The sequence below is a fragment of the Sycon ciliatum genome, chromosome 4 (assembly GCF_964019385.1).
Source record: "Sycon ciliatum chromosome 4, ocSycCili1.1, whole genome shotgun sequence".
Classification (NCBI taxonomy): domain Eukaryota; kingdom Metazoa; phylum Porifera; class Calcarea; order Leucosolenida; family Sycettidae; genus Sycon; species Sycon ciliatum.
In genome coordinates this window covers 1361717-1389216 of record NC_088646.1, presented here as the reverse complement: position 1 = coordinate 1389216, position 27500 = coordinate 1361717, and the positions used below count along the sequence as shown (strand labels likewise).

The 27500-nt window shown below is 50.5% G+C and overlaps 1 protein-coding gene across 1 annotated transcript in view; it reads left to right on the top strand.

The window, feature by feature from the left end:
• Window positions 1–27500, top strand: part of LOC135813817 (autophagy-related protein 2 homolog B-like) — a 51372-nt gene that overhangs the window by 6019 nt on the left and 17853 nt on the right. Inside the window, exons 10-22 of the mRNA XM_065326829.1 lie at window positions 886–1019; window positions 4344–4612; window positions 5419–5625; window positions 6853–7113; window positions 7563–7646; window positions 12216–12322; window positions 13125–13217; window positions 15044–15108; window positions 21814–21875; window positions 22865–23110; window positions 24415–24835; window positions 25517–25833; window positions 26704–26838. Coding sequence (XP_065182901.1) covers window positions 886–1019; window positions 4344–4612; window positions 5419–5625; window positions 6853–7113; window positions 7563–7646; window positions 12216–12322; window positions 13125–13217; window positions 15044–15108; window positions 21814–21875; window positions 22865–23110; window positions 24415–24835; window positions 25517–25833; window positions 26704–26838 — 2401 coding nt within the window. The remainder of the gene's footprint in view (window positions 1–885; window positions 1020–4343; window positions 4613–5418; window positions 5626–6852; window positions 7114–7562; window positions 7647–12215; window positions 12323–13124; window positions 13218–15043; window positions 15109–21813; window positions 21876–22864; window positions 23111–24414; window positions 24836–25516; window positions 25834–26703; window positions 26839–27500) is intronic.

Genomic DNA, 27500 nt, shown 5'->3' with positions numbered 1-27500 from the left:
CTCATTCACGGGCACACTGCTGCACTGATAGCCCAGGCCAGTAGCCACACTGCTGCACTGATAGCCCAGGCCAGTAGCCACACTGCTGCACTGATAGCCCAGGCCAGTAGCCACACTGCTGCACTGATAGCCCAGGCCAGTAGCCACACTGCTGCACTGATAGCCCAGGCCAGTAGCCACACTGCTGCACTGATAGCCCAGGCCAGTAGCCACACTGATACCGCATCAGCTTTAGCTGTCAAGGGCGGCTGCATGAGGTGATAGTACCCAAAATGATACGTGTCTCGTCCATGTACTGTCGTGGACATGGAAATCCAGGCGCTCTCAGCGCGTACAGAACAGTGCACAGTCGTGTTGATCCGATGCGACCAGCCTGCAGGCAACGTATATGCCATGCATGTGTGTACTGCTTACCCACGGCTGCATGGCCAGCGCCCTGGGGCCGCTAGACGTGCGATCGGATTTCCATGTCCACGACAGTATGTTGGATTTCTATATAACCTTGAATGCGGCTAAGACCAACAATACCGTATGCTGGTATGCGTAGTAAATCAGCCATATCTCAAAGGTGACAGGAAGTGGCAGCCCATGAGTGAGACCCACACCATTCTAATTCCATCTGCCTGCATCTCCTACCTAGGTGTTACGACTCCCTGCCACCAGGGTATCAACGAATATGTCAGTATTATGCCCCATGGCTTTGCAACAGGGCCAACCAACCATGCAGAATGTATGTATGTGCATGTCTGTCTGTCTGTCTGTGTGTGTCTGTGTGCGTGCATGTGTGTACATACGTGTGTGTGTTCGTATGTGTGCGCGCATGTGTGTGTGTGTGTGTGTGTGTGTGTGTGTGTGTGTGTGTGTGTTCACTTTGCTCTGTTGCAGAGTTGTTAACGACCTGCTGATGTGGGCGCCTCCGCCCGAAGATAATCTGATTGAGTCATTGGATGATATTGTCCAACCGACTGCGTTCATACCCAATTTTCAACTGCCTTTTGAGGGATTCATTCCCTCCCGAGGTTGGTGTTGTTTGTGTTGTTGGTGTTGTTGGTGTTGTTGTGTAGTAGTAGCAGCTATATAAGTAAAGTGTACTTGTATCTGTTTGGATGGTCTCTTGGTGTGGCATAGTAGCTATGGTAATAGTGGTTGTACTGAGTCATAGCAATGCATGAAGCTTTTGCTTGTCCTTTCTCTATGTGTAGTACATAATTATAGTGACTTCAGATACACCCAGCAGTGTGTGTGTGTGTGTGTGTGTTAGGATACATGTACTTAGCCAAGCAGGAGCTGATCAATAATACATGATTACAAGATGACTGCCGCTTTATACGGAAACAAAAATGCCTGCGGTGTTTTCTGAATTTCTGTGTGAAGAGGAGAAAGGACAAGACTTAGTCGAGTTATGAGTAATGAGTAGTGCTTCATGGCTATAACTAAGATGCAGGACGTGTACTGTAGTCAGAAAGAGAGAGACAGTTTGTTGCCTAGCTGTCACACTTTCTGACTCAGGTACATTCATCTCCTGACTGGCTCGGACAGTTACTCATAACTCGTCCTTTTTTCTCTTAAAAAAATATTGGCTCAGCGTCCAAAATTCTGTATGTACAGTAAAACTTCCCAAATCCGGACCCCCTAATCCGGATCCCCTAATACGGGCACGCCCGTCTACTGGGCAGCTTTCTGACCAATCTACTAATAACTAATTAGTCACGAAATTTGGCTTTTCAACAAAAAAGGGGCAAAAAACTATTGATTGGCATAAAATTAAAATACCTTACTTGCACTTGCATGCAGTAAGTATGCAAGTTCTGAGTTACAGGCAATTCCTAGTTACGGGCAGTGCTTGGTCGCAACCTGCCCGGATCTGGGCAGTACAGGCAGTGCTTGGTCGCAACCTGCCCGGATCTGGGCAGTACAGGCAGTGCTTGGTCGCAACCTGCCCGGATCTGGGCAGTACGGGCAATGCTTGGTCGCAACCTGCCCGGATCTGGGCAGTACAGGCAGTGCTTGGTCGCAACCTGCCCGGATCTGGGCAGTACAGGCAGTGCTTGGTCGCAACCTGCCCGGATCTGGGCAGTACAGGCAGTGCTTGGTCGCAACCTGCCCGGATCTGGGCAGTACGGGCAATGCTTGGTCGCAACCTGCCCGGATCTGGGCAGTACAGGCAGTGCTTGGTCGCAACCTGCCCGGATCTGGGCAGTACAGGCAGTGCTTGGTCGCAACCTGCCCGGATCTGGGCAGTACAGGCAGTGCTTGGTCGCAACCTGCCCGGATCTGGGCAGTACAGGCAGTGCTTGGTCGCAGCCTGCCCGGATCTGGGGAGTACGGGCAGTGCTTGGTCGCAACCTGCCCGGATCTGGGCAGTACGGGCAGTGCTTGGTCGCAACCTGCCCGGATCTGGGGAGTACGGGCAGTGCTTGGTCGCAACCTGCCCGGATCTGGGCAGTACGGGCAGTGCTTGGTCGCAACCTGCCCGGATCTGGGCAGTACGGGCAGTGCTTGGTCGCAACCTGCCCGGATCTGGGCAGTACGGGCAGTGCTTGGTCGCAACCTGCCCGGATCTGGGGAGTACGGGCAGTGCTTGGTCCCAACCTGCCCGGATCTGGGGAGTACGGGCAGTGCTTGGTCCCAACCTGCCCGGATCTGGGGAGTACGGGCAGTGCTTGGTCGCAACCTGCCCGGATCTGGGGAGTTCGGGCAGTGCTTGGTCGCAACCATCCCGGATCTGGGCAGTACGGGCAGTGCTTGGTCGCAACCTGCCCGGATCTAGGGAGTACGGGCAGTGCTTGGTCGCAACCTGCCCGGATCTGGGCAGTACGGGCCGTGCTTGGTCGCAACCTGCCCGGATCTGGGCAGTACGGGCCGTGCTTGGTCGCAACCTGCCCGAATCTGGGCAGTACGGGCCGTGCTTAGTCGCAACCTGCCCGGATCTGGGGAGTACGGGCCGTGCTTGATCGCAACCTGCCCGGATCTGGGGAGTACGGGCAGTGCTTGGTCGCAACCTGCCCGGATCTGGGGAGTACGGGCAGTGCTTGGTCGCAACCTGCCCGGATCTAGGGAGTACGGGCAGTGCTTGGTCGCAACCTGCCCGGATCTGGGCAGTACGGGCCGTGCTTGGTCGCAACCTGCCCGGATCTGGGCAGTACGGGCCGTGCTTGGTCGCAACCTGCCCGAATCTGGGCAGTACGGGCCGTGCTTAGTCGCAACCTGCCCGGATCTGGGGAGTACGGGCCGTGCTTGATCGCAACCTGCCCGAATCTGGGCAGTACGGGCCGTGCTTGGTCGCAACCTGCCCGGATCTGGGGAGTACGGGCAGTGCTTGGTCGCAACCTGCCCGGATCTGGGCAGTTTTGCTGTGTGTACACATGCTACCCTGGACGGTGCAGACGGTTAGCTGCTTCAGCCAACTTCGCCAGTTCAACCACAAGCTGAAGTAGAACTGAACTTGCGAACTGGCAGCCATGGCGACCAGGTCTAAAGAAATTGAACCAGCTCAGTGCAGTACAGCTCAATGTGTAGTATGTGGCCGAGTGGTAATAAGGAGGTTAGAAAATGAATTGACTCCGGTGCACACCTGGAGCTGATATCTCTCAACTTCTAGTGAACAAAAGACACAAAGCTAAACTTACTGCTACAAACCATGCAAGAAAAGAACCACAAATCAAACAGAGTGCATCTACATGTATTGGCTAGTCTGCGCATAAGCGAAATGTACAATGTCATGTACATATCTACATGTACAAGAAGGAAAGATGCAGACGTGGGAGAGTCTCACCCCAAGTCTCGAAAGTGGACTTGGGGTCACGGAAACGGTTATAACCTATCACTGTCTTTGACACAGTGATAGGGGAAAAGCTATACTCCAGGTACAAAGGTGCCACACAAATACACGGGTGCTACAACTGGTGCTCATGAAAGCTGCTGATAGTGAAGGGTGTAAAAACCTAGAGTACAACAATGGTGTGTGACAAAGCAAATCTGGAATGACCAAAGACCTGACACCATTACAGTAGGCTTGTCAGCGAAGAAGTGACAGGAGTGGTGCAGAGCAGCAGTGCGTGTACATGTGACATAACTAGAGGTCAAATAGATGTACAGTCATGTAGTTGTCAGCAATAGTTCAGTATAAGCAAGGCAGGGATATTACAAATGTACACCAGTCCTGCACTACATGTATGTAACAAGTTCTTACAAGTAGTGCGTATCAATGTCTTCTTCTAGCATCGGTGTTTCTTCTAGCATCGGTGTTTCCCGGCCTCATGAATGCACTGCACCACTCTTTGTTACATTTACTGTTACTAGTATTTGCTTGTTTGTTTGTTTGATCTCTCACTGTGACGTAGGGATGGCAGATAGCTTCTTCGTTGTTCCAGCTGACGTCGGCATGGAGTCAGGTATGCCGTCTCTTAATTTGAATATGGGCTCATTGCAAATGCCACAAGTCCACCCTCACCGTCTAGACCAACAACGGAGCAACTCTCAGCGACAGCGGCCCCATGGCCAGCCGAATGTCACCAGGCAACAGGCCAGCACCGATACTGGCAAGCACAACGATCTCGCCCTCATTTTGAATATTGGACAGGCGTGCCTGACTGCTTTCACCGGCGAAGGAGTAGGTGTACTGTTTTTGTGCGTGTGTGGTGGTGGTGGTGGTGGTGGTGGGGGGGGGGGGGGATACATGTGTATGTAGGCGTGTGTGCATGGTTGTCTGGTTGCGTGTATGTGCCTTTCAATAGCAAACTACCGTACACCCGCATATCAGAGAATATCCTTGTGTCTGCTTGTAGAACCACTATTACCGTAAAGTACCGCCAGAGCGCCCCACCTTGATTTTACAGCCAGGGAAAGGAAAATCGTATGGCAGGGTGCAACAACGTTACTGTGTACAGTGTAAGAACCTTAGTGGACTGAGGTCACACTTAGCATGTTTTGTGTGGAGCTCAAAGGCAAACTGAGCACGGATTGACTGCACAGCGTGCGATGTGTGTACAAGGTACATGTCGTATGACCTTCAGACAGGACGCCACCTCCACAACACGATCCCGAAAGGACGAGTCGGTGGGGCGCTCTGGCGGTACTTTACGGTACTAGTATCCAGCAGTCGCACGGTGATTAAGCACTTGTTGATTGGTACATGTACATGTATGATTGTATACATTGCTGCTGCCACTGCCACCATTGCTCCAATACTCGATCGGAATATCAGAGTTCTTGAAGTCGAGATTTCCATGCAAATTTTGACCCCTAATTCTTCTAAGTTGCCGACAGACTTACGGTTTTATTTGGGGCTGCTTTAACTCAAATTGGACTCTCTGTGTGTGCGCGTGCGCACGTGTGTGTGTGTGTGTGTGTGTGTGTGCGTGTATGTGTGCGTGTGTGTGCATGTGTGCTGCTGCTGCTGCTGTGTCATTTATCCAGGCAAATAAGGAAGAGGAGAAAGACGCCAGTGCTGCTTCGAGTGATGCAGGTATGGAAAGTGACGCTTCTTCTCTACCATCAGCAACAAACTTTCCGAGCTTTTCCAATCAGCGCCATGGTCAGTTCAAACTTGACCTCAATCAACTGCAGATCTGTGCTGTGACTGGTGTTGATGGTAACGCTGACGCTATCCAGTGTAGTATTCAGGTAGGTGTTCCTTTGCTGTCACCTCCCCCCCCCCCTCCCCTCCCCTCCACGCTCTCCTTCTGCCTCTCTCACTCACTCTCACTCTCTCTCTCTCTCTCTCTCTCTCTCTCTCTCTCTCTCTCTCTCTCTCTCTCTCTCTCTCTCTCTCTCTCTCTCCCCCCCCCTCTCTCTCTCTCTCTCTCCCTCCCCCCTCTCTCTCTCTCTCTCTCTCTCTCTCTCTCTCTCTCTCTCTCTCTCTCTCTCTCTCTCTCTCTCTCTCTCTCTCTCTCTCTCTCTCTCTCTCTCTCTCTCTCGCTCTCTCGCTCTCTCGCTCTCTCGCTCTCTCTCTCTCTCTCTCTCTCTCTCTCTCTCTCTCTCTCTCTCTCTCATGCTGCTGATGCTGCAGTTACACTTGATCAATAGTCACTGCAAAGTCACCAGCCTGGAACCTCGTCAGAAAGCCGTATATAGGAGACTACTTATAGTATGTCTATGTACCGAAGAGCAGCAAGGAAATATCAGTTGGCCTTTGCAAGGAAATACCAGTTGTTCTGTGCAAGTTCACTGAGGCAGGGCGATCTGCCTGTGTGCCATCAAATGCCTTACGTGCAACCTTGCTTGCTACCTATAACATAGACTACAAACTTACACTGTTACTTGCAAGTAAGGTGGGACAGAATTGTTATTGCAACTCGGAGTTTCACGCTTGCTCGCGATCATCAGGTAAAACATATTCTGGTATCCATCTTTCGATGAACAGGTAGACACTAGGCCACATTCATGTACCGTATTTTACCGGTTATAAGTCGACCCCGGTTATAGGTCGACCCCCGTATCCGGAGGTCTCAATTCTGCGTTTTAAAGTGTTCACCCAAAGAAGCACTACTAACCACCTCCTGCTACTAACACATCAATAAATCATGTAAATATTCCTCATTGGAGGGTATAACATCCCAATCCTTGAAAAATGCCAATAAACTGGCAACAATGTGTACACATGGTGCACTCGTGCATGCAGTGCAGGTCATTTTTTGTAAGATACTGATAGCTCCCGGTTATAAGTCGAATCCCGGTTGTAAGTCGACCTCCGCCCTTTCTCCGGCTATTTTAAGTCGTAAAAGGTCGACTTACAACCGGAAAAATACGGTATGCATGGTTGACTATAATGTGGGCTGTATGCATATGCATATGTGTATGTGCCTGTGTGGTGTGGCGTGGTGTGGTGTTGTGTCTGTCCCATGCTACTAGTCTAAAGAAGCTGACCTGGCCCACTGTGCGTCTGTACCAGCCAATCAAGACCTGTTCATAGCGCTGTCCAGATCCCTTCTTGATGCCACAAGCTGCAAGTATTTGAAAAATGTTGTGAAAGCATCTGGCATTGGTGATGCGGATGGTGCTACCAGTGCAGGTGGACAGCGGAGGGGTAAACAACAGGATCAAGAGAAGTTCAACACGAACGGCTTGTCAGTGGCTATTGGACTGGATAAGGATGTTGAGCGTGGCCTCAAGGTACTGTTTGGATGTGTGTGTGTGTGTGTGCGTGCGTGCGTGCGTGTGTGTGTGTGTGTGTGTGTGTGTGTGTGTGCACATGTGCACTAAAGTGTGCTACAGGTACATGCTAGAGTCTAAGGACACACTCTGCACAGGAGCACCACTGCACCATTTCCATTGTAATGATAGTATGGGATTGCACATGGAATCCGGCTCCTGGCTTGGTTTGGTTTGGTGCACGGACCTGGCACATTCATACTTGCTCTATGCCGCATGAAATGGGTGGGGTTCAATTTGCTGTCACCATAGCAACTCATGAGAGCATGTGTGTACGGCGTACGCATGTGTGTGTGTGTGTGTGTGTGTGTGCGAATGTACATACGTATGTGTATGTGTGTGCGAATGTGCATGCGTATGTTTGTGTGCTTGTGTGTGTGTGTGTGTGCTGCCGGTCTGTATCTGTACAGACCTATCAAGCATCCATTCTGTTCCACAATGTGCTGTACACGCACCGCATGGCACCAGACACCGAACCATTCTGGCTTGGTCAGGTAAGCCCCACTGGCCTGTAGACTTTTACAATGTTTTCCTGGGAACATCTCGTTGGGGGGGGGGGGGGGGGGGGGTGATAAGAAAAGGGACCAGATGGCATTTTCGCCTAAACTTAACTGCTCACATGACATTGTACTGAAAGCTGGTGTTACACAGAAAATCATGCAAAAACATAACTGATTTATCTCAATTCCCTCCGAAGTTATGGTCATTTTTCTTAAATCGGTATGCAGGCAATTTTTGTAGGCATGCGAAGAACGGATCATGCAAGACTGCCTGATCGCGTCGCGTGCTGCACCCTTGTCCGCCTCTGTCCGTGCTTGTTGAATGTTCCTGCGATGCTCTTCACAGTGCGAGCATACATCAGTATGTGGTGTCATCAGTATGTGGTGTCATGATCTGGATGTATGGCAAACAGTCTAGCCTAGTAATGGACCTAAAGCTATGATAGCCCACAGGCTTTATGCCTGACTCTGACAATGAGGCCACGTGACACTTGTGCTTTGTGGACAGAGGTACATGTTGATGACGCCTGTGTGTGAGTTGGTGGTGCTCCTGCTCGTCCGCGGGTCGGCGCAGGCCGTAGCACTCGGTGTAGGTATCCAAGAACTGCACCACAGCAGACACAGTTTCAAAAGATAAGGCATGCTTGGGCTTCTTGCCGACATTTCCATGTATCCGTGGCACCGGACAAGTCTCTTCCAAGTGCTTTTTTCAAATTTTTCAGTTGCTTCGTTTCAACATTGTACAAGGACCGGAATCCACCAGCACAACTCTCTTCACCTTGGTACGTATAATGGTGCCATTGCTTTTGTCCCTTCTTGCCTTGGGTCGTTGTTTCAACAGAGTATGTTGAAGATGCAAGAATACCCAGTATCACCAGCTACTTTTTCTCTTTCTCCGTTTCTACCAAATTGAGTTTCATTACTTGTCTTTCCACTGCCTGATCAAGTTTATCTACTTCCTGCGTCGTCACCCACTCAAGTAGCGTAAGCACGGACTCGGCCTTGCCATGCTCAAACAGCCAACGCTGAAACTGTGCGATCATTGGCTCCGAAAGCTTCTTGAGCAGGCTCATATAAAATGTTCCTGCTCGCAGCTCAGCCATGTGTGGCCTGCATCCTGCAGGTTAATGATGGCGACCTCGAGCAGGTCCGCGAACTTCTCCAGCTCACGTGCCTTGCTGCTCCGGAGGTCTGCAAACTGTGCCAGATCCTTCAGGTATCCTTCCACTTGGCGCCGTGCACCGCCGTACTTCTTCTCCAGCCGCTGCTTGGCCGCCGCATAAGCTGCTGCCGTGTACCCCAGCTTGGCCACGAACTGAAGTGCCCCGCCACCCAGGTACTGTTTCAGTTGCAGCATCTTGTAGTCTGGCGCCGCTGGCGACACATCGACCCATGCAACGAATGCGGATTTCCACTCCTCGTACTTTCACTTATCGCCATTGAAGACTGGTATTTCCACACGTTTCATGCGGCTCCAGGGCTCAGCCTGGCGCTGGTAGGTGGAGGCAGACACTGGCTGCACAGCTCTTGTGTGAGCACTGCTATGCTGTGACGGTGCTATGACCCCTCCTGGCGGCTGGACTGTACTGGCTGCAGCGGTGACCAGGTTTTTTCTGGGTGCGCCTGTGCTGCTACTGACATGGGGTACAGTACAGGTTCCACTGCCACTGATGGTGATCCCTGCCCTGGTGACAGCAGGAACTAACTGGGGCGCAGTGCTGGCAGTGTTACTTGTGTGTCCACTGGTGGTTGCAGGCAGGCTGGCTGTGTTACTTGTGTGTCCACTGGTGGTTGCAGGCAGGCTGGCTGTGGTGTTGGTGTTCTGTGAGTCTGTGGTTCCTGGTCCTAGCCAAGACTGCCCACTGCTGTCACCCTGGTTGACTCCAAGTGCAGCCATCTCATCTTGGTCGTAGGCATCTGGTGTTCGAGCATCCATGAAACGCGTTTGCCAGTTTGATCGACTGCCTGCTGACGCGCTCCTGGATCGCTCCAGGTCCAGTCCAGGACACTGGTCCGTACGTCTGGTTGCGGCTCTGCTCCCCACAAATCTGGGCACCTCCAAGCCGCCTTGCTGCGCCATCATCCTCAGAGGATGTGCTGGACGTGGAGTTGGTCTCACCAACTGGAGCTGCAACCACCAGCTTGGTAGCACCCTGTGACTCCTCACAAACAACAGTAGCTGTGTCGACAGCTCCTCCAAGTCCACAGCCCCAAGTGGGTTGATCACCGAACAGTTCAAAATATAACCTGACGAGATGCCACTTGCACTTATTTTCAATTTCCCCCCAATCGACCTCCTCAATCGCATCGCCATCAAGTTGCTGATCGTCGTCATCCACTCCTGATCCAGTAGGGGGCTCCTTTTTGTTCCTTTTCAGGATAGGAACAATCCACCTCTCCATCATCTTCTTGCCCAGCTTCTTGAGTCCGGCAATCTTATTCTTCACGAGGTCATCAGTCAAGTCCTCCACATCATTTTCTCCGGGACTCGCCAGAAGTTTGCCATCTCTCTTCATTTCCACCAATTTTTTCCTCAGCCACTCTCTCTTTTCCTTGGCAGTCTTCATCTGCTTCTGGAACCGGCTGCTGACAACATTCCAAAGTTTCAGCGTGGCCCGCTCCAAATCTTTTGACCAGTTGAAACCCATCGCAAACGGAAGGAAGAGAAACACTGACAAAGTTGAAACTGACAAAACGAGTGAAAGACAGAACAAATATTGTTGTTCGTCGTCCGGTCTTGCTTCTTCAAAGCAGATTTCAAGTTTCCCGCCAGCATTTCCCAGTTCACGTGATCATGAACAATGCAAGCCGCGATCGCGGCGAGCCACCACACTACAAAACGCAACGCGAAAGCCCGTGGCAGGCCGCCACTCCGCGGCACTTGCTCGAGCCACTCGTCACTTCCGCGCACTGGCAGGCCAGCTGGCAGGCCTTTTGCTGTGGTTGGTGCTGCAGTCTCTGCGAGAACCCGATTCGTCGCATCGGCGTTCTCCTTCTCGATAGTTTCTGACTCCTTCCGAAGCTTTTCCACCTCCTTCTGGTCTCCAACTTCCGTGAAATCGTCCATCAGGTCGGCGAGCACTCTTTCACACTCGTCGTACGCCTCGCCTAAATATTGCAGTTCGCCTCCGACGTCTGCGCTGCAGATTTCGCTGTCCGCCTACCTCACAATGAGATCTCTTCGCTTGTTCGTGAACTGGCCTTTCGCCTTTACCTTCCTGGCTCGCAGGCCCAGGCGCTGGCTCGCACGATCCCTACTCGCGTCTGTGGGGCTCACTCGGAGCGCTTGTCGCTCCATCCACCTCCTCTACCTGATCCTCGCCAGGGGAGACATATCGTTCTGTCTCCGACATCATTCGAAGAAGTATCTTATACTCGCACGAATTCTTGCTGCTACCCTTGAACCATCTTCTGCTACCAGATGAAACCGCGATCGGAATCAGTTTTGATGGACTCCCTACGTAGCACCAAGGTCTCCGTTCAGTCACTCACAACGCGAAGTCAGTGGCTGGAAACTGAGACAGATATTCCTTGATCCACACTCAAACTCAAAGCAAACTAACTATCCTCGTCATCGAGCAGACAAGTCGGTTCGAATCCACTAAGAAGTAGACACTTGTTGCTGCACCCACAGTCATGCGTCGTTACTTGAACACTGACTGCCACTGCCGCTAGCGCTGGTTCAGCTGCTTGGGGCTCTTCGCTGACATGCGATGCCGCAATTGCGTCTACTTTGAGTTCCTCATCCAAACAGTGCTTTTCACCGCCCTTAAATCCAGCTTGCATAAAACAACTGTTGCTTGTCTGCTCCGTGACATCTTCCCACACTGTCTACATCCCGTACAAATGCATCAAGGATGGTCATACGTCTGGATTTTCTATTGCTATTTGCAGTGTCTGACTTACTACATGACTCTCTATCTCAGCTCATCTACATGTATGTATCATAAAACATCTACATGTATGTATCATAAAACAGAGGTTCCAGGCTGTCCAAGAGAGTGCTCAATACCGAGTTTAGAGCTGGTTCAAACAATAGGAGGACAGAGAAAGTGTTTTTACTCCGAGTTTCACGCACTAAGCAATCATCAGAAAACCAATACTGATCCAGATTTCTCATTACTGTTTTCTGATGATCGCTTAGTGCGTGAAACTCGGAGGAAAAACTCTCTGTCCTCCTATTGTTTGTATATATCATAGAGTGCAGAATAAGGCTTGGGCTGTAAGTTCGCGCAAAGCCATCCTCAGCCAACACTTCTTACTGTTAGAATTGTTGTTTGAGGATCGCGTAGCATGAAACTCAAGTAGCTGTTGAACTGCCATTCCGCCTTCTATGTGAGGAAAATCACTCCAGGTATTTATTGATCACTGTGTGAACATTCACTAGTTGGGGGAAGGGAAGGGGAAAAGTCTGAAGAAAAAATTGACTGTCACCACCAGGACTCGTGAACGTTCCATGACGTTTCCATGACTTTTGTGTGTGTGTGTGTGTGTGTGTGTGTGTGTGTGTGCGTGCGTGCACGCGCGCGCGCATGTGTGTGTCCCTGTGAATGTGTACTGCAGGCACGCGATTTCATCTCCATGACAGATCAGGTTATTCCCGGCTATGAGTGGCCCAAGGCACAGACCAACTTCTGCTTACACTTCCGACAGGCTGCTATCCTCTATCGGTCAGTTCTCCTGCTGTAGACTAAACAAACAGGCATAGAGCTGTGAACCAGTGCAGCGAACTATTGACCCCCGGGTACCCATTCCCCCCGGATTCCCATTTCCCCCGGGTAACCGTTTCCCCGAATACCCATCCCCCCCCCCACATGGAATTCCTAAACATCGAATTCGATCCTCTTTACTCATGACTTTCAGCATATTGGTGTGCATGTGAATTTGTTCCTACAACTTGATTGATCCGACGTGTATCTCTTGTGCAACGCCACCAGCACGATAGCTCATGTGGAAATGGCATGGTTCTGAAGTGTTGACTTTTCAATGTTTTGACATGCGATGCATGATATAGCTATCCATTGGACATTGTAGTTATCAGTGCTGTCTGAGGATTGCAGTATGTGTGAAACTCAGTGTCATGGCTAGACCGATTTTTAGCCCTTCTCTGTCTGTACCTGTGTGTTAATCAATCTGCGGACAGAACTGTTTCGTCCTTTGTGGACTCATCAGCGCAGCACAGAGAAAATGAGGCCGAGCCTGATAGCAATGAAAAATAAATTTCCCAAAGCCACATTTAAACCAGGCCCGAACGTCCCTTGCCAGAGTGCTCAAACTGACAAGTCAGTGATCTCTGTATAACGCAAAGAGCAAAGGTACTACCCCACACAAGAGTGCTAAACTGCTACAAGAGCAGGAGCGAAATACTATGTATATACCGGTATGTGCGCTGTGTGTACATGTCTGTGGTGTGCGTACATGTCTGTGTTACATGCATGTCGTGTACCGGTGTGTGTGTGCGTGCGTATACAGGCCATTGCACTTGTCCCTGGCAGTTGCCTTGACTTGCAAGATGTTTTCACTGGCTTGCAGTGTGGTGGACCAGTCTAAAACAACCCTCTTGAGGTGAGTTGTGGAATACCGGTATGCCGTGACTCGGTCCAGTACTGGCTGAATGATATGTCTGGAGACCCGGATGTGTACCGGGACATGTATCGGGACATGTGTACCGGGGGCATGGACCAGGACATGGACCGGGACATGGACCGGGACATGGACCAGGACATGGACCGGGGCATGGATCGGGACATGTGTACCGGGACATGTGTACCGGGGGCATGGACCGGGACATGGACCGGGGCATGGATCGGGACATGTGTACCGGGACATGTGTACCGGGGGCATGGACCGGGACATGGACCGGGACATGGACCAGGGGCATGGATCGGGACATGTGTACCAGGACATGTGTACCGGGACATGTGGACCGGGGGCGTGGGCCGGGACATGGACCGGGACATGGACCAGGGGCATGGATCGGAACATGTGTACCGGGACATGTGTACCGGGGGCATGGACCGGGACATGGACCGGGACATGGACCAGGGGCATGGATCGGGACATGTGTACCGGGGCATGGACCGGGACATGGTCCAGGGGCATGGATCGGGACATGTGCACCGGGACATGTGTACCGGGACATGTGTACCGGGGGCATGGACCGGGACATGGACCAGGGGCATGGATCGGGACATGTGTACCGGGGGCATGGACCGGGGCATGGATCAGGACATGTGTACCGGGGGCATGGACTGGGACATGGACCAGGGGCATGGATCGGGACATGTGTACCGGAGGCATGGACCAGGGGCATGGATCGGGGACATGCATCGGGACATGGACCAGGGGCATGGATTGGGACATGGGCCGGTGATATGTACCGGGGGCATGGATCGGGACATGGACCGGGATAAAGACAGCGGACAAGGACTAGGGACATATACGGGGATATGTTGTTGGGTGCATGTAAATAGATCTGCATTGTGGATGTGCATTGATGACGATAATGTGCGCAGTAAGTGAGAATGTCATTCCGGATCATGTTCACTACTTTCCGGGTGGTCACTTTTAGTCTGTACAGTTGTATAACTTTCAGTACAGTAACATAATGCTCCCTGGAGTAGCTCCCTGGTCTAGCTCCCTGGTCTAGCTCCCTGGTCTAGTTCCCTGGTCTAGCTCCCTGGTCTAGCTCCTTGGTCTAGTTCCCTGGAGTAGCTCCCTGGTCTAGCTCCCTGGAGTAGCTCCCTGGAGTAGCTCCCTGGTCTAGTTCCCTGGAGTAACTCCCTGGTCTAGCTCCCTGGAGTAGCTCCCTGGTCTAGCTCCCTGGAGTAGCTCACTGGTCTAGCTCCCTGGAGTAGCTCCCTGGTCTAGCTCCCTGGAGTAGCTCACTGGTCTAGCTCCCTGGAGTAGGTCCCTGGTCTAGCTCCCGTGTCTAGTTCCCTGGAGTGGCTCCCTGGTCTAGCTCCCTGGTCTAGCTCCCTGGTCTAGTTCCCTGGTCTAGCTCCCTGGAGTAGCTCCTTGGTCTAGCTCCCTGGAGTAGCTCCCTGGAGTAGCTCCCTGGTCTAGCTCCCTGGAGTAGCTCCCTGGTCTAGCTCCCTGGAGTAGCTCCCTGGTCTAGCTCCCTGGAGTAGCTCCCTGGTCTAGCTCCCTGGTCTAGTTCCCTGGAGTAGCTCCCTGGTCTAGCTCCCTGGTCTAGTTCCCTGGTCTAGCTCCCTGGTCTAGCTCCCTGGTCTAGTTCCCTGGAGTAGCTCCCTGGTCTAGTTCCCTGGTCTAGCTCCCTGGAGTAGCTCCTTGGTCTAGCTCCCTGGAGTAGCTCCCTGGTCTAGTTCCCTGGTCTAGCTCCCTGTCATCAATCCAGCATAATTCTTTCTAATGCTGATGTTTCTGTGCAGTATTTTTGGCACTGATCTTCGTCTGCACCTGTCTAACAATGCCGAAGACCGTAACATCAAGAGAGGTGAGAGCTTTGCGCTTACATTGTAATACTGGTGATATCTATGGCCACTGAAAAGGCCCATTCACAATATTACTTTTGCGACGCGACTTGCGACACACGACACTTGCGACAAGGAATGTGTGTCGTGTACTGTCGCTAGCAGTCAAGGCCACTGTCACAGAAGTAGACCATGGTTCAACTTTTTTTTACAAGTTGTAGCTAAACTTTGAGTTTCACTGTCACACTGTTCAGGCAACATAACTTCTCATCCTCCGTGCGGCCAGGGGTGAGTCGATCGGAGTGACGGTCGAAGCTTCATCAAATAAAGCGCGCACTCTGACGTCACCGGCTGGATCGTGCAGGGTGACCGGTGCCACACGCAGCATTACCTCGCACGTATGCGCCGTCACTGCACACAGGTGCGTCTCGTCTCTTTCGCCTGCGGCATCTGAGTCGTCAGAGAAAGAGGAGTGAAGAAGTTTGTGGTGGTGTTTTCTGCAGCCGTCGACTGGACACTCCTTCGAGCGTGGGCAATCTGGCAGACGATGACCCTTACGAAGGCATGTGAAACAGCGTCTCTGATCCTTAACCCATTTCCAGCGACTACGCACTGACTGGTCCAGGAACCTCCTGCACTCGTGAGCAGCATGGGAGCGACCATTGCAGAAATCACACCGATCGCTGCCTTCACTACTGCCGGTCGTTGTAACGAGTGACGAGTCCGTTCAACGCGGCGGTGGCCTGTGGTCTATGGTGGACGGTCTAGGTATGTGAACGTACGATACAGAGAGGGCCACTTGCTGAAGCCAAGAAGATTACGGACAATGTCTCCCCACTGGAGGCGCAGACTTGCGGTAGATTGCTCACCAGCTCCTGCCGAAGTTGTGGGTTCAGCATGTGGCCTGGTTTCCTCAGCAACTGCATAGTAGACACCAAAGTTTGCACGGCAGTGGCGAATACCATGAGGGCGTCAAAGTCATCGGCTCGGATGGAGCTCAGGCTCTTGGCCTTGTGGATGAGCGTGGTGATCACCAGCTCGGCACATCCGAAACGGAGCTCCAAAGTCCGCAGCACCTGGTCAACGTTGTCGGGGACGGTGAGCAGGCCAACCACTGCTTCCTTCGCCTTGCCTCGCAGGCATTTCTGCAAGCGTATGATGTTCTCCGCATTCGTGAAGTCACACGCAGTGGTGGTTGAGTGAAACACACTAAAAAAACAAAGGCCACTCCTCCGGTTGCCCAGAGAATGTGAGCAAGTCTCTGTCCATAGTCTGGCAAGCCAGGAACTTGTTGGTACTGGCCGGCTGTCGTTCAGGAGGTGCAGGTGGAGCACGAAGTAAGGCTTGAAGGACCAAATGTTACAAGCAAGAATTCAAAATCCGATACACGTGCACAGGCACACTCTCCGAACGCAAATGGACAACACACCACTAGACGCTCTGGATTTCTCCTTGCAAAAGACTTCAACCAGAATACAAAAGGAAGGGAAAAAGCTCAGCAAAGGCACAGCGCGCTTGCGCCACCACACAAAAGGAATCATAGTGCGAGCATGACTCATACTCATACTCATAGTCATAGCACCAAGAGTCCATAACCGCAAGAGTGTGCAACTGGGGTCTGGCTGCTGTAGGCCCACTGCGCGGCGGAATTCCAACATTACGTCATGCCGCTGAGGCACAGAGGACAAAACTCTGCATTTCCTTCGGTTTTGCATTGTCGATTTCCACCAGAAATCTACCTCATTGCATTGAGACCAGTACAGTGTATACGGTACACAAGTACATTGTAGATAGATGATATGCCAAATAAGCGCTCGAAAAGTTGAGAGGGCATGCGATTGATGCGCCCAGGCTTAGCTTGTCAAGTGCACGGGATGTGCAAAGTACACGGATTTTAGGCTTGTTGCGCGCTTACGCGATCAGGTGCTGCACGTGCATGAATGGAATGCATGCAGTTCCACCGTTACTAGTTTTAGCACTTCCTTCGGCGTTGAAACTAAAGCTGTAAATCTGGATAGAAGAAACAGTTTTGCTTGCTTTTAATATAGCGGCTGGAGTGATTTTTCGCTGTCTTGTTTTCGGATACCGACCAACCACGACCATTGCTGTGTTCCAGGATGTACTGGTGACCGGCGTTACTCCCCAGCCCCAGCAAATGGTATTCGTCTTTTCCATAAATTTCCATCATCCTGAACTGTGAAGGAAATGGACTGTTGCGACGGGAGGAAAGGGAAGGAGAGTAAAAGAAAGTGACACTACAGTGGTGTGATCTGACCTTTTCTTGCCAGAAGATTATGTAGATCTACAAGGGGAGAAAATCGCCAGAGCAAGACTGGTAAAACATTTTGTATCTGGAGTTTTCAATCTGGTCCGCCAAGACAACAGCGGCTGATGCTAACCGGCGTCGCTCTACCTCGTGTCGTGAGCTACTGCACGGGAGCAGCCTGAAGACATACGGCTCATACCTAGTGCTATCCTAGGCATACTGTCCCTACGCTGGAGGAAGCATTCGACAGTATTCAATGCAATCTGGGTGACTGCAAGAATAAAGTAGCAAAATTGAGCGAAATGACTAACAGTCGCATGTTTGGAGTTCTGCGGGTATCCCGAGTCAAAGACAAGGCATCATATCAGTAACCTTGGACAACACAGTCATCATGGTCATGCGACGTATCAAGCGGAGTCTCAAGATAACATTTGGCTACCCAGCAGCCACCATTTGTCACCGCCACAAAATATTCCCGTCGCCATCCGTTAAAACTTTATAGTAATTATTGTTTGCCATGCCATAGCGCCTCAGCCCCCTCTTTGCGGAGTTTACTTTGTTTTTAGGTCAAAATATTCACCCTACGCTGGCTACGGAAGCCTTGACCAGGCCTGCTGAGGGGATAGTACACCCTCGTTTTAGCCCTACCTAATGCTTCTTCACGACATGGATTCTCTTTGCAAAACATACAGGTACCTGGTCTCTGATATCAGTGATAGCTGGAGTTTTCTTCCATCGGGGTGCTGCTAGGCAGCCTCCTTCGTCATGCCGCAGAGGCTGCGTAGAAGGCTGTTATGTTATAACAACCTTCTACGTAACCTCTTTGCAATACGCCATTTCCAACTTACCTCGAGCACCCTGTAAAAAGGCGCATTGTCTGCAGGGATGGCCCTAGTAAAATGATAAATACAACAAAAATAGAACAACTCTATTTGTGCTGGCCCTGACGAATAGCGGAAGCACATGAGAAACTGGTTGCCTGGAGCAATGACGGAAGAAACGCTGATGTGATCTCACTCAGGTGAGGGATGAGGTAAAACCGCGAAGCAGTCAGGGTCTTGCTTCTCAGCCTATGCCATATGCCGCTGCCAATCTGCTGTTGGGTATGGCGCTCTATTGCTATTACCTCTGTTAGAAGCACCTTCTCTGTGATGTGGGATAGGGAAGGCGGGATTTCCCAGTACAAAGGCAAATCAATGTTGCCAGTGTCAGTATGCCCAGGTGGTTGATAAGGGTTTTCGCAACTACGTTCCTTGGCCCTTGTGCCCCATTGCTGTTGTTGCTAGGTTGCATATATAGTTGATGGTCAGCAGCAATGCATTATGTGGTGGAAGGAGCATGCAATGCTGCAGTGCAACTGCAATATGCAGACATCACTTCGAGTACATGCGTTTCTTTTAGCACTGTAGCACACACTTAGCTCTCCTTCTTCTTTTGAGATGCCCAACACTTAGCCTTGACAAAGTATCTCTGCGGTCCAGAATTCTTTGGCTCTGGGAAGCAACACTCAACACTGAAAACGAATGGCGAGAAGAAGGACTCATCCCCGAATGGTTTCTGTGTCCAGCGTTAGGTACCTTTCTCGATTCTGAAGATGCTGGAGTACAGCACTAGCAGAAACACCACTTAGCAAATCCTCCGAGCGATGGCTCCAGGCCTCGGTGGGAAATTCTGCGTCTGTTTGTTGAGCAGCATCTATGGTTGGATGGATTCAGCGGAGAAGCAGCTTCTTCTGTTCCCGATGCAGATGGTGTCAAGGTATTCGCTGCTGTAGCGACCAGTGAAGGAGGAACGGATTTTCATCGCCCTTTCGCTGCTCGGAGCCGACTGCCATCATTGTCCCCCGTCCTAAGCTCTGGGGCGTTGGGAATAAAATAATATCTGTCGGTCTTACCTCTGCAACAAAATTTAATCATCTCGCTTTCCATCTACCGGTATCTCTCCCTCACGTACATGTACGTCTTCAGCTGAGCAAAAGTCCATCTAGCAATCGTTTCGCCGACAGGTGGGTTCGCAAAACGAGAAGCTATGGCTGGTGTACTATTTCTTGCTGCCATATCTGGGTAGCAAAATGAAAAATTGAAAGCAAACTATGCACAAAGGTGTCAGAGTTCCTTTTCTTCATCCGAAAATTTTCTCCGACAGAATGCTAAAATGCAATAACAGTGGAACTGCATGCATTCCATTCATGCACGTGCAGCACCTGATCGCGTAAGCGCGCAACAAGCCTAAAATCCGTGTACTTTGCACATCCCGTGCACTTGACAAGCTATGCCTGGGCGCATCAATCGCATGCCCTCTCAACTTTTCGAGCGCTTATTTGGCATATCATCTATTGGCGCGTGGCAAGAATGCCAAGAGTACACATGTAAAATTAAAATAAAAAGGCCCAACCCTGCCTTGCCAGTTATGTGGACGTACCGGGGGTCGCCATGGCAAATAATAAGTACTAGTAGAATGCCAAGAGTGCATGTCTTTGGTCTTTGATGGCTTTGTTTTTTACGGTACAGAGTTTGTGCCTTCGGAGTCAGAAGGTCCTTTTCTTCCCTCACCCTGCCGAGAATATTTTCTTGCTGTCCTTCCTAGATCCGGTGCCTTTTGAGGCTGCGTTTACACGACAACGATTGAAAACGATTTGCGTTTACACGACAACGAAGTAGGACCTAAACGGAACGAAATCGTTGCGTTTACTACTATCGTTTACACGACAACGCCCGAAAACGATACCTAAACGGAACGAAATGGAAACGCACTTCAAAGTGTTTTGAAACGTTTTCAAAACGTTTTCAAAACGTTTTCGTTCTCGTGTAAACGGTGAAAACAGTGAAAACGATTGGAAACGGAGCGCGGTCATGGAAACCATTCCGCGCGGGACTATATTTCGCGGGAAATACCCAATCCTTGCGACCACCAGCACGTACCAACTCCAACTAACGTGTTACTTCCCGCCCTTGCGCCAAGCCAGCACGTGCTAACTCCAGCCTGATCGCCCGGTTTCCGTTTTCGTGTGAACGGTTCAAAACGATTTGCCGTTCTCGTGTAAACGGTTTGAAAACGATTCGAGGCCAGCCCGTTTTCGTTCCGTTTCGTTCCGTTTCGTTTCGTTTCGTCTCCGTGTAAACGCAGCCTCAGTCCGTTTAGCTTTTGGCTTTGGACGAGAAGTACTTTTCTTCTTCCCCTTGTTGATGAAAAGTACTCTTTCTTGTCTTGTTCTCACAGTTAGTGGGTTTGGTGATACTTTTTTTGTGAATTTCGGTTGTCCCAGTGGATTTGCTAAACCACTGCTTTGATTTGGCTCTCGGTAGTCCAGAAGACGGCGATGCAGAAGTGAACAGTGAGCAAGTTGCAGTCAGTGGGCATTCTGCTCCTCCAACCCAAGCTGCAATTACTCCCGGGAAGTGCGAAGAAAAGAGCGAGGGCAAAGCAATTGTCCTCCAAAGACAAAGCCAGCCTTCTGGTATCAAGAGTCCATAACCGCAGGCGAAAGGGCGGCTTTGAGTGTACGGGTTCGTATACACTTGGGCGGTTCGCGGCAAAGTTCAAGGCATAAAATCATTTTCGACTCGTGTGAATTCGACATAAAACCTCGGGCAAAGCAGAAAATCTACAAGCGCAACGAACATGTACGTCAGTTTTGACGTAATGTTGGAATTCTGCCGTGCAGATCCCCATGTACAGAGTTACACACTCTTGGGGTTATGGACTCTTGATAGCACATACAGCACAGCGCAGTTGTACAAACGCATGATCACGGATGCGAAAGGTTTTTGAAAATACAAATAATTTATGATGAGAGCATCTTAAACAACTACAGGTTCGAAACGGAAATAAAATTGAAGAGAGATGGAGAAGCAGAGTAGAACGAGATGAGACAGAAGGAGAGAATTATCAGTGTCAGTAGAACAAGAGCATTGACACTCGTAATAACAGAATAGACGACATGGCTGTAGACTGGAACATCTCCACGTGCGCGTTTGCGCCAACGTGACTATTAAAGAGGAAAATAAATAAATAAATAAATAAACAAACAAGGTAAGGTCAAACGAGAATCATTCAAGGGGCTGTCTTGAAACATGTGCAAATAGGCGAGTGGCAACAACAAGTGTTATTCTGCATTACATGCTCTACAATCATGCTGTACATGCTGTTGGCTACTTTGAAGTTTCCACCTGTTTTTGATGCCAGGCTAAATGTTTTATGTTTCTGTTTGTGTGTTTGTGGGTCTGTGGGTCTGTGTGTCTGTGTGTGGATATGTATGTCTGTCTGTAATAATGCATGCGTGTGTGTGTGTGTGCGTGTGTGTGGGTCTGTGTGTGTGTGTGTGTGTGTGCGCGCGCCCGCGCGCGCGTGCATGTGTGTGTGTGTGTGTGTGTGTGTGCATGTTTGTTTGTGTGTGTGCGTGCGTGCGTGCGTGCGTGTGCATGTGTGTGCATGTGTGTGTGCGTGTGTGTGTGTGCTGCAGATTTCATCTGTCTTGCTTGCCTGAGAAATATTCTTCTGCGCTGGAGTATGGACGACAGCGAGGTATGCAAGTGGTTGGGCTCGTAGGGAATGATGGCTCTCTCATGACTCTAGTTGACAATGGCATTACTGAGATTCATGACCATATGACTCTGGTTGATGATCTTATGACTCTGGTTGATGATCTTATGACTCTGGTTGATGATCTTATGACTCTGGTTGATGATCTTATGACTCTGGTTGATGATCATTCTTATGACTCTGGTTGATGATCATTCTTATGACTCTGGTTGATGATGTCATTACTGTTGTTGATTATCTCATAACTCTGGTTGATGATGTCATTACTGTGGTTGAATCGCCAAACCTGTACCCAAATTGGACGTAACTTTAGTTTGCACTGGACAAATTCCACGATCTTGGGCATCCTGGAAAGGCCTTGGCGAGAGGAGCGCAATGAGCCTACACCCGACTCCACGGGATGCACTGGCCCAGCGCTGCAAGCCAGGGAAGGCCCACCAGCGCTGGGCTCATGCTCGAGATCTATCTCTATCCACCATTTCACTCCTGTTGTTCGTATCAAACTCAACATTTTTCGTAGAGACTTCCGGGAGCCTACTTTTGAAGTTGAATCAGCGTAGCTTGTCAACAGGTGACGTAAGCAGGAAAAATTCTGGCCGTTGACCCAAGCATCACGCTCTGAGCGCAAATTTCCCGGGACCAATATTACAAGTGCTGTATCTCAAGAACCGCTCTTTCTATCGCTTTGAAACTTATTTCGAGGCGACAGCTGAGAGTTTTCTCTTCGACCTACATATTTCAATCTCTCCAAAAGGCCGAGATTTGACCAAGTTACGATAATTTCAAAATGCCTACCCCATCGAACATCGGTGTTCGATCAATGTATGAGCCAGCCAATAAAGGGTGAACTCTGGTTGATGATGGCGTTACTGTGGTTGCTGATCTTATGACTCGGGGTTGATGATCTAATAGGCTAAGCGGCTGTAGCGTTGGACTGCTCTTCTTTTTCTGTCCATTTCTTATTCTCTCAGTTGCCCGTGGTGCGCGACCACCGACTCATGGATTTCACGGTGCTGCGGCACGTTGATTCGGCGCTTCATGAAGCCACCACCACCGCCGCCGGCCAGGATGCGGAGAAGAGGAATGTGACGCTGAGCCGTATCACCTTCACCAGCTCTCTGCTGATGATCAGTGTGTGCGCCGATTCATGCAAAGCCATGGTTGAGCTCATCACCTACGTGGCAGGCGACGGGGACATGCAAAACTCAGCTGAAGAGGTACACTTTAGATACCAGTAGAATGCAAATTTCCCTTTCCCCTTTCCCCGGTCCCTTTCCCCGGTCCCTTTCCCCTTTCCCTTCCCCCTTTCCCCGGATTATGATGATCAACATGATTGGTTTAGGGCAGAGAGTCGCAAAAGGTTTTAGTCGTCCCTGAAACGAACATCGTTCATTTTGTTCTCGGACCCCCTCTCCATCCTCCGAAATGAACACAGCTCGCTTTGCCGGACGGCGAAGTTCGCATGCATGGACATGTACGTGAACAGTGTCGGTCGACTGGAGATTTTGGCTCACACCCCCCCCCCCCCCCCGCCCGAAAAAATGAACGATGTTCGTTTCGGGGACTACAAAAAAACCTATGCAATGACCCCCTAGTTCTGTCAGACAAGCTTACTATCCCCGGAGTATGATGATGCATGATTGGTTTGGGTCTGTTTTGGGTCTGTTTTGGGTCTGTTTTGGGTCTGTTTTGGGTCTGTTTTGGGTCTGTTTTGGGTCTGTTTTGGGTCTGTTTTGGGTCTGTTTTGGGTCTGTTTTGGGTCTGTTTTGGGTCTGTCAGCCGAAAGTGTATGACTGTATCTGACTTGTTTCACATGTTCTTAGTATGGAGATTTGGGGTTGGCAGTATTTGCTTGTGCATACCGTAATGTCGCGTATACAAGCAGGTGCTGACGGCCGTATAAGCCGGGTTCAAACCATGCTTCTATTCAAGTTATGCTTCTACGTCAAAATCTTCAGTCTACACTGCAAAGTGCACATTGTCATGCATGTGATGTGCACGTATGCTTCTACTCAAATCGTGCGTCTGTGTCACGGCGCTCTTCAAAAAATCGGCTTCTATTTGAGTCATGCTTCTATACGGGTCATGCTTCTATACGGGTCATGCTTCTATACGGGTCATGCTTCTATACGGGTCATGCTTCTATACGGGTCATGCTTCTATACGGGTCATGCTTCTATACGGGTCATGCTTCTATACGGGTCATGCTTCTATACGGGTCATGCTTCTATACGGGTCATGCTTCTATACGGGTCATGCTTCTATACGGGTCATGCTTTTATATGCGATACTACAGTATACCATGATGTGTGTGTGTGTGTATGATAATGACTGTACATAATTATACTGTTGTCTGTCTGCTCTCAGTTTACGTTTAAAGTTCTTTTTGCTTATATTATTGTGTGTCTGTGTGTCTGTGTGTCTGTGTGTCTGTGTGTCTGTGTGTCTGTGTGTCTGTGTGTGTGTGTGTGTGTGTGTGTGTGTGTGTGTGTGTGTGTGTGTGTATCTGTGTGCTGCACAGTCAGCAATGGTTGCAGGCACACCTGCAGGCTCTGCAGGTAGTAGTAGGAGAGGCAGTCTCAGTAGCTGCAGCGGCAGTGGTAGCTCTGGAAGCTGTGGCTTCGCTCGGAGTGGTGCGAATGCGGACAGCGACGGCACTGCTCCTCGTCCTCACCCACGTCCTCATTCCTGCGCTCTACAGACTAGCAGTCAAGAGCAAGAACGCTGTGCAGTTCCTTCTCCACAACAATACTTCACCGCGTCACCGTCCACCACCAGTGCCACTGGCAGCGGCTCCATCGCCATGTCCTCCCCGTCACCAACCTGGAGTGCCTCGCCCAGCTTACTTACCAGCGCCATTGATGAACCTGCTACTGCTACTTTTGCTGCTGCTGCTGCTGCTACTGGTTTTGATTCTGACGAGGAAGATAACCGAGCCTTTGGTACGTGCTATGAGAGTGAGGCGTGTGGGGTGTGGGGTGTGGGATGAGAAGTATAGGGTGCGGGCGAGGAGTGAGGGTTAGGGAACGAAGCTGATGCGGAGTGTGGGATGAGGAGTGAGGAATGTCGGGGCGTCAGAGTTTTTTTTTCGTGATCACTTCTTCAATAGCAACACTTTAAAACCCTTTACAGTTTCTCAAGTTTGTACATGTGAGCAGAAATCGAGGCTGTCAGAATTCGAACTACTGCATGGCGAGCCGGGCAGTATTTGTCAGGTCATACCGGTATCTGAGCCAAACTTGATTGGGTTGAGCATGGCTTCTACACTGATAGATAGTGATAGTACACTTACATGGTCTGTTGTGCTGAAGACTGTGAGTGGGGTGCAGTAAGCACATGTGTTCATGACAACTACAAGTGCAGTACTTCAGAACATTGTTCACTACTATCCCTTCATGTTGGGTTGGTTTGCGTTGCTCCAACTGTGCTCTACTGCTGCCGCTGTATTCGTTGTTGTTTGTCGTTGTCGTTGTTGTTGTTGTTGTTGTTGTTGTTGTTGTTGTTGTTGTTGTTGTTGTTGTTGTTGTTGTCGTCGTCGTCGTCGTCGTCGTCGTCGTTGTTGTTGTCGTCGTCGTTGTCGTCGTCGTCGTTGTTGTTATTTTTCCATTGTTACTGCTTAACAGAGGCAAAGATCCGACGTGAAATTGAGGCTAACCTTGCCGCGGATGAGTTTTTATCGGATTCAGAGAATGAACAACGCGTAAAGGAAGCCGTAGCGAAACACAAAGCCGCTAAGCGCTCTAAGAAGAAGTCCAAGCGTCGCCCTGTGGCAACAGTCAAGCCTCAACGATCCAGTGTTGCTGACGCTCTTAGTGATGCAATGGGAGATCTTTGGGGTGGCAATAGTTCAACAACGTCTGCAGTTACCAGTAGTGTTTCTCAGGTGCTTTCTTCAGATGAGAGCTCTGAAGATGACTGGGAGGTTGTGGACACCGCCAAGGTTCGTATATGTGACACACATGTGTGTGTGTGTGTGTGTGTGTGTGTGTGCGTGCGTGCGTGCGTGCGTGCGTGCGTGCGTGCGTGCGTGTGTGTGTGTGTGTGTGTATTGGGTGGCAGTGGTGGTGTGTGCATGTGTGTGAGTGCATGGTGAAACGTTTGCACAAGTTAGGGGATGAAGTTCTTCCTCATTTTTGCCTTAGCTTCCAACTGGCCACACTGACAGCACTGGTAGCACTGGTAGCACTGGTAGCACTGGTAGCACTGGCAGCACTGGCAGCACTGGTAGCACTGGCAGCACTGGTAGCACTGGTAGCACTGGCAGCACTGGTAGCACTGGTAGCACTGGTAGCACTGGTAGCACTGGTAGCACTGGCAGCACTGGTAGCACTGGTAGCACTGGCAGCACTGGTAGCACTGGTAGCACTGGCAGCACTGGTAGCACTGGTAGCACTGGCAGCACTGGTAGCACTGGTAGCACTGGTAGCACTGGCAGCACTGGTAGCACTGGCAGCACTGGTAGCACTGGTAGCACTGGTAGCACTGGTAGCACTGGTAGCACTGGACCTTGAACACCGACGATACTAGAATGCTAATTTGTCTTACATCTACATTGGAATCACATTGGAGTAGGGGAGGCTAGATTTTACAGCTATTTAATTTAAATGTATGCATTTCTCCTGCTATGTGTGTGTGTTTGTGTATGTGTGTGTGTGTGTGTCCGTGTGCGTGTGTGCACGTGTGTGTGTGTGCACGTGTGTGTGTCTGTGTGTGTCTGTGTGTGTATGTGTGTATGTGTGTGCGTGTGTGTGTATGTGTGCACATGTGTGTGTGTGTGCACGTGTGTGTGTATGTGTGTGTGTGTGTTTAGTACCCTTCACGGCCTATCGGCTGTGCTATCAGGGACACGCGAGCAAGTGGCGGTGGTCTGGAAGAGCTTCCTCCTTCTGCTCCCCTTCCCGATTGTTTTAACTTTCCCGGCAAGCCGGACTTCTTCGTCAGCAAGGTGAGCAAGTCGAGAAAGGCCTTGCCTTTGACACCTAAAGGGCGTGGTTGTGGGTGTGGTCAGTCCTGGAGATGTCCTAGATGGGACATCACAGAACCCAGCATGCCCCAGCATACATACTATGCTGTTCCCATAGTAATCGTGACACGTGACTCAAAACTTTGTGTCGCGGGCCGCGCGGCCGAGGAAGATGAACATGTCGCACTCAAAACAAACGCAACGAAGGCCTTTCGTCTCAAAAGCAATTAGTTGTCGTTCTCCTGGCGGCTTGCCTCAAGCGAGTCGAGATTCGTATCTTGCCTCTTGCCTTCACGAATTTTATTTTCCTCGTTGTGGAGTACGCCTGGACAAAGGAACTGGCAAGCGAATCGTTTTGGTCGCATTGAAAATTGCAAGTGCACAAGAGGATTGGCGAAGCAATTTGTGTTCGCACTTTCAGCAGAGCAGTAGCTGCTGCTGCGATAAAGTTTTTACTTTCGCCATTGGTTTCAGGCAGCAGAAGGATCTGGCTGAAAGCGATGGCGATACATCCATGACCACCACGTCCTGGGTTGACATCCAAGAAAGACCGTCCAAGGTCCAGTTTTAGCCAAGAGCTGTCGTATCCAAGAAATCAAAAACGCCAACAGCAAGCTTTGGCCAAATAATATCTTCCAGGTAGT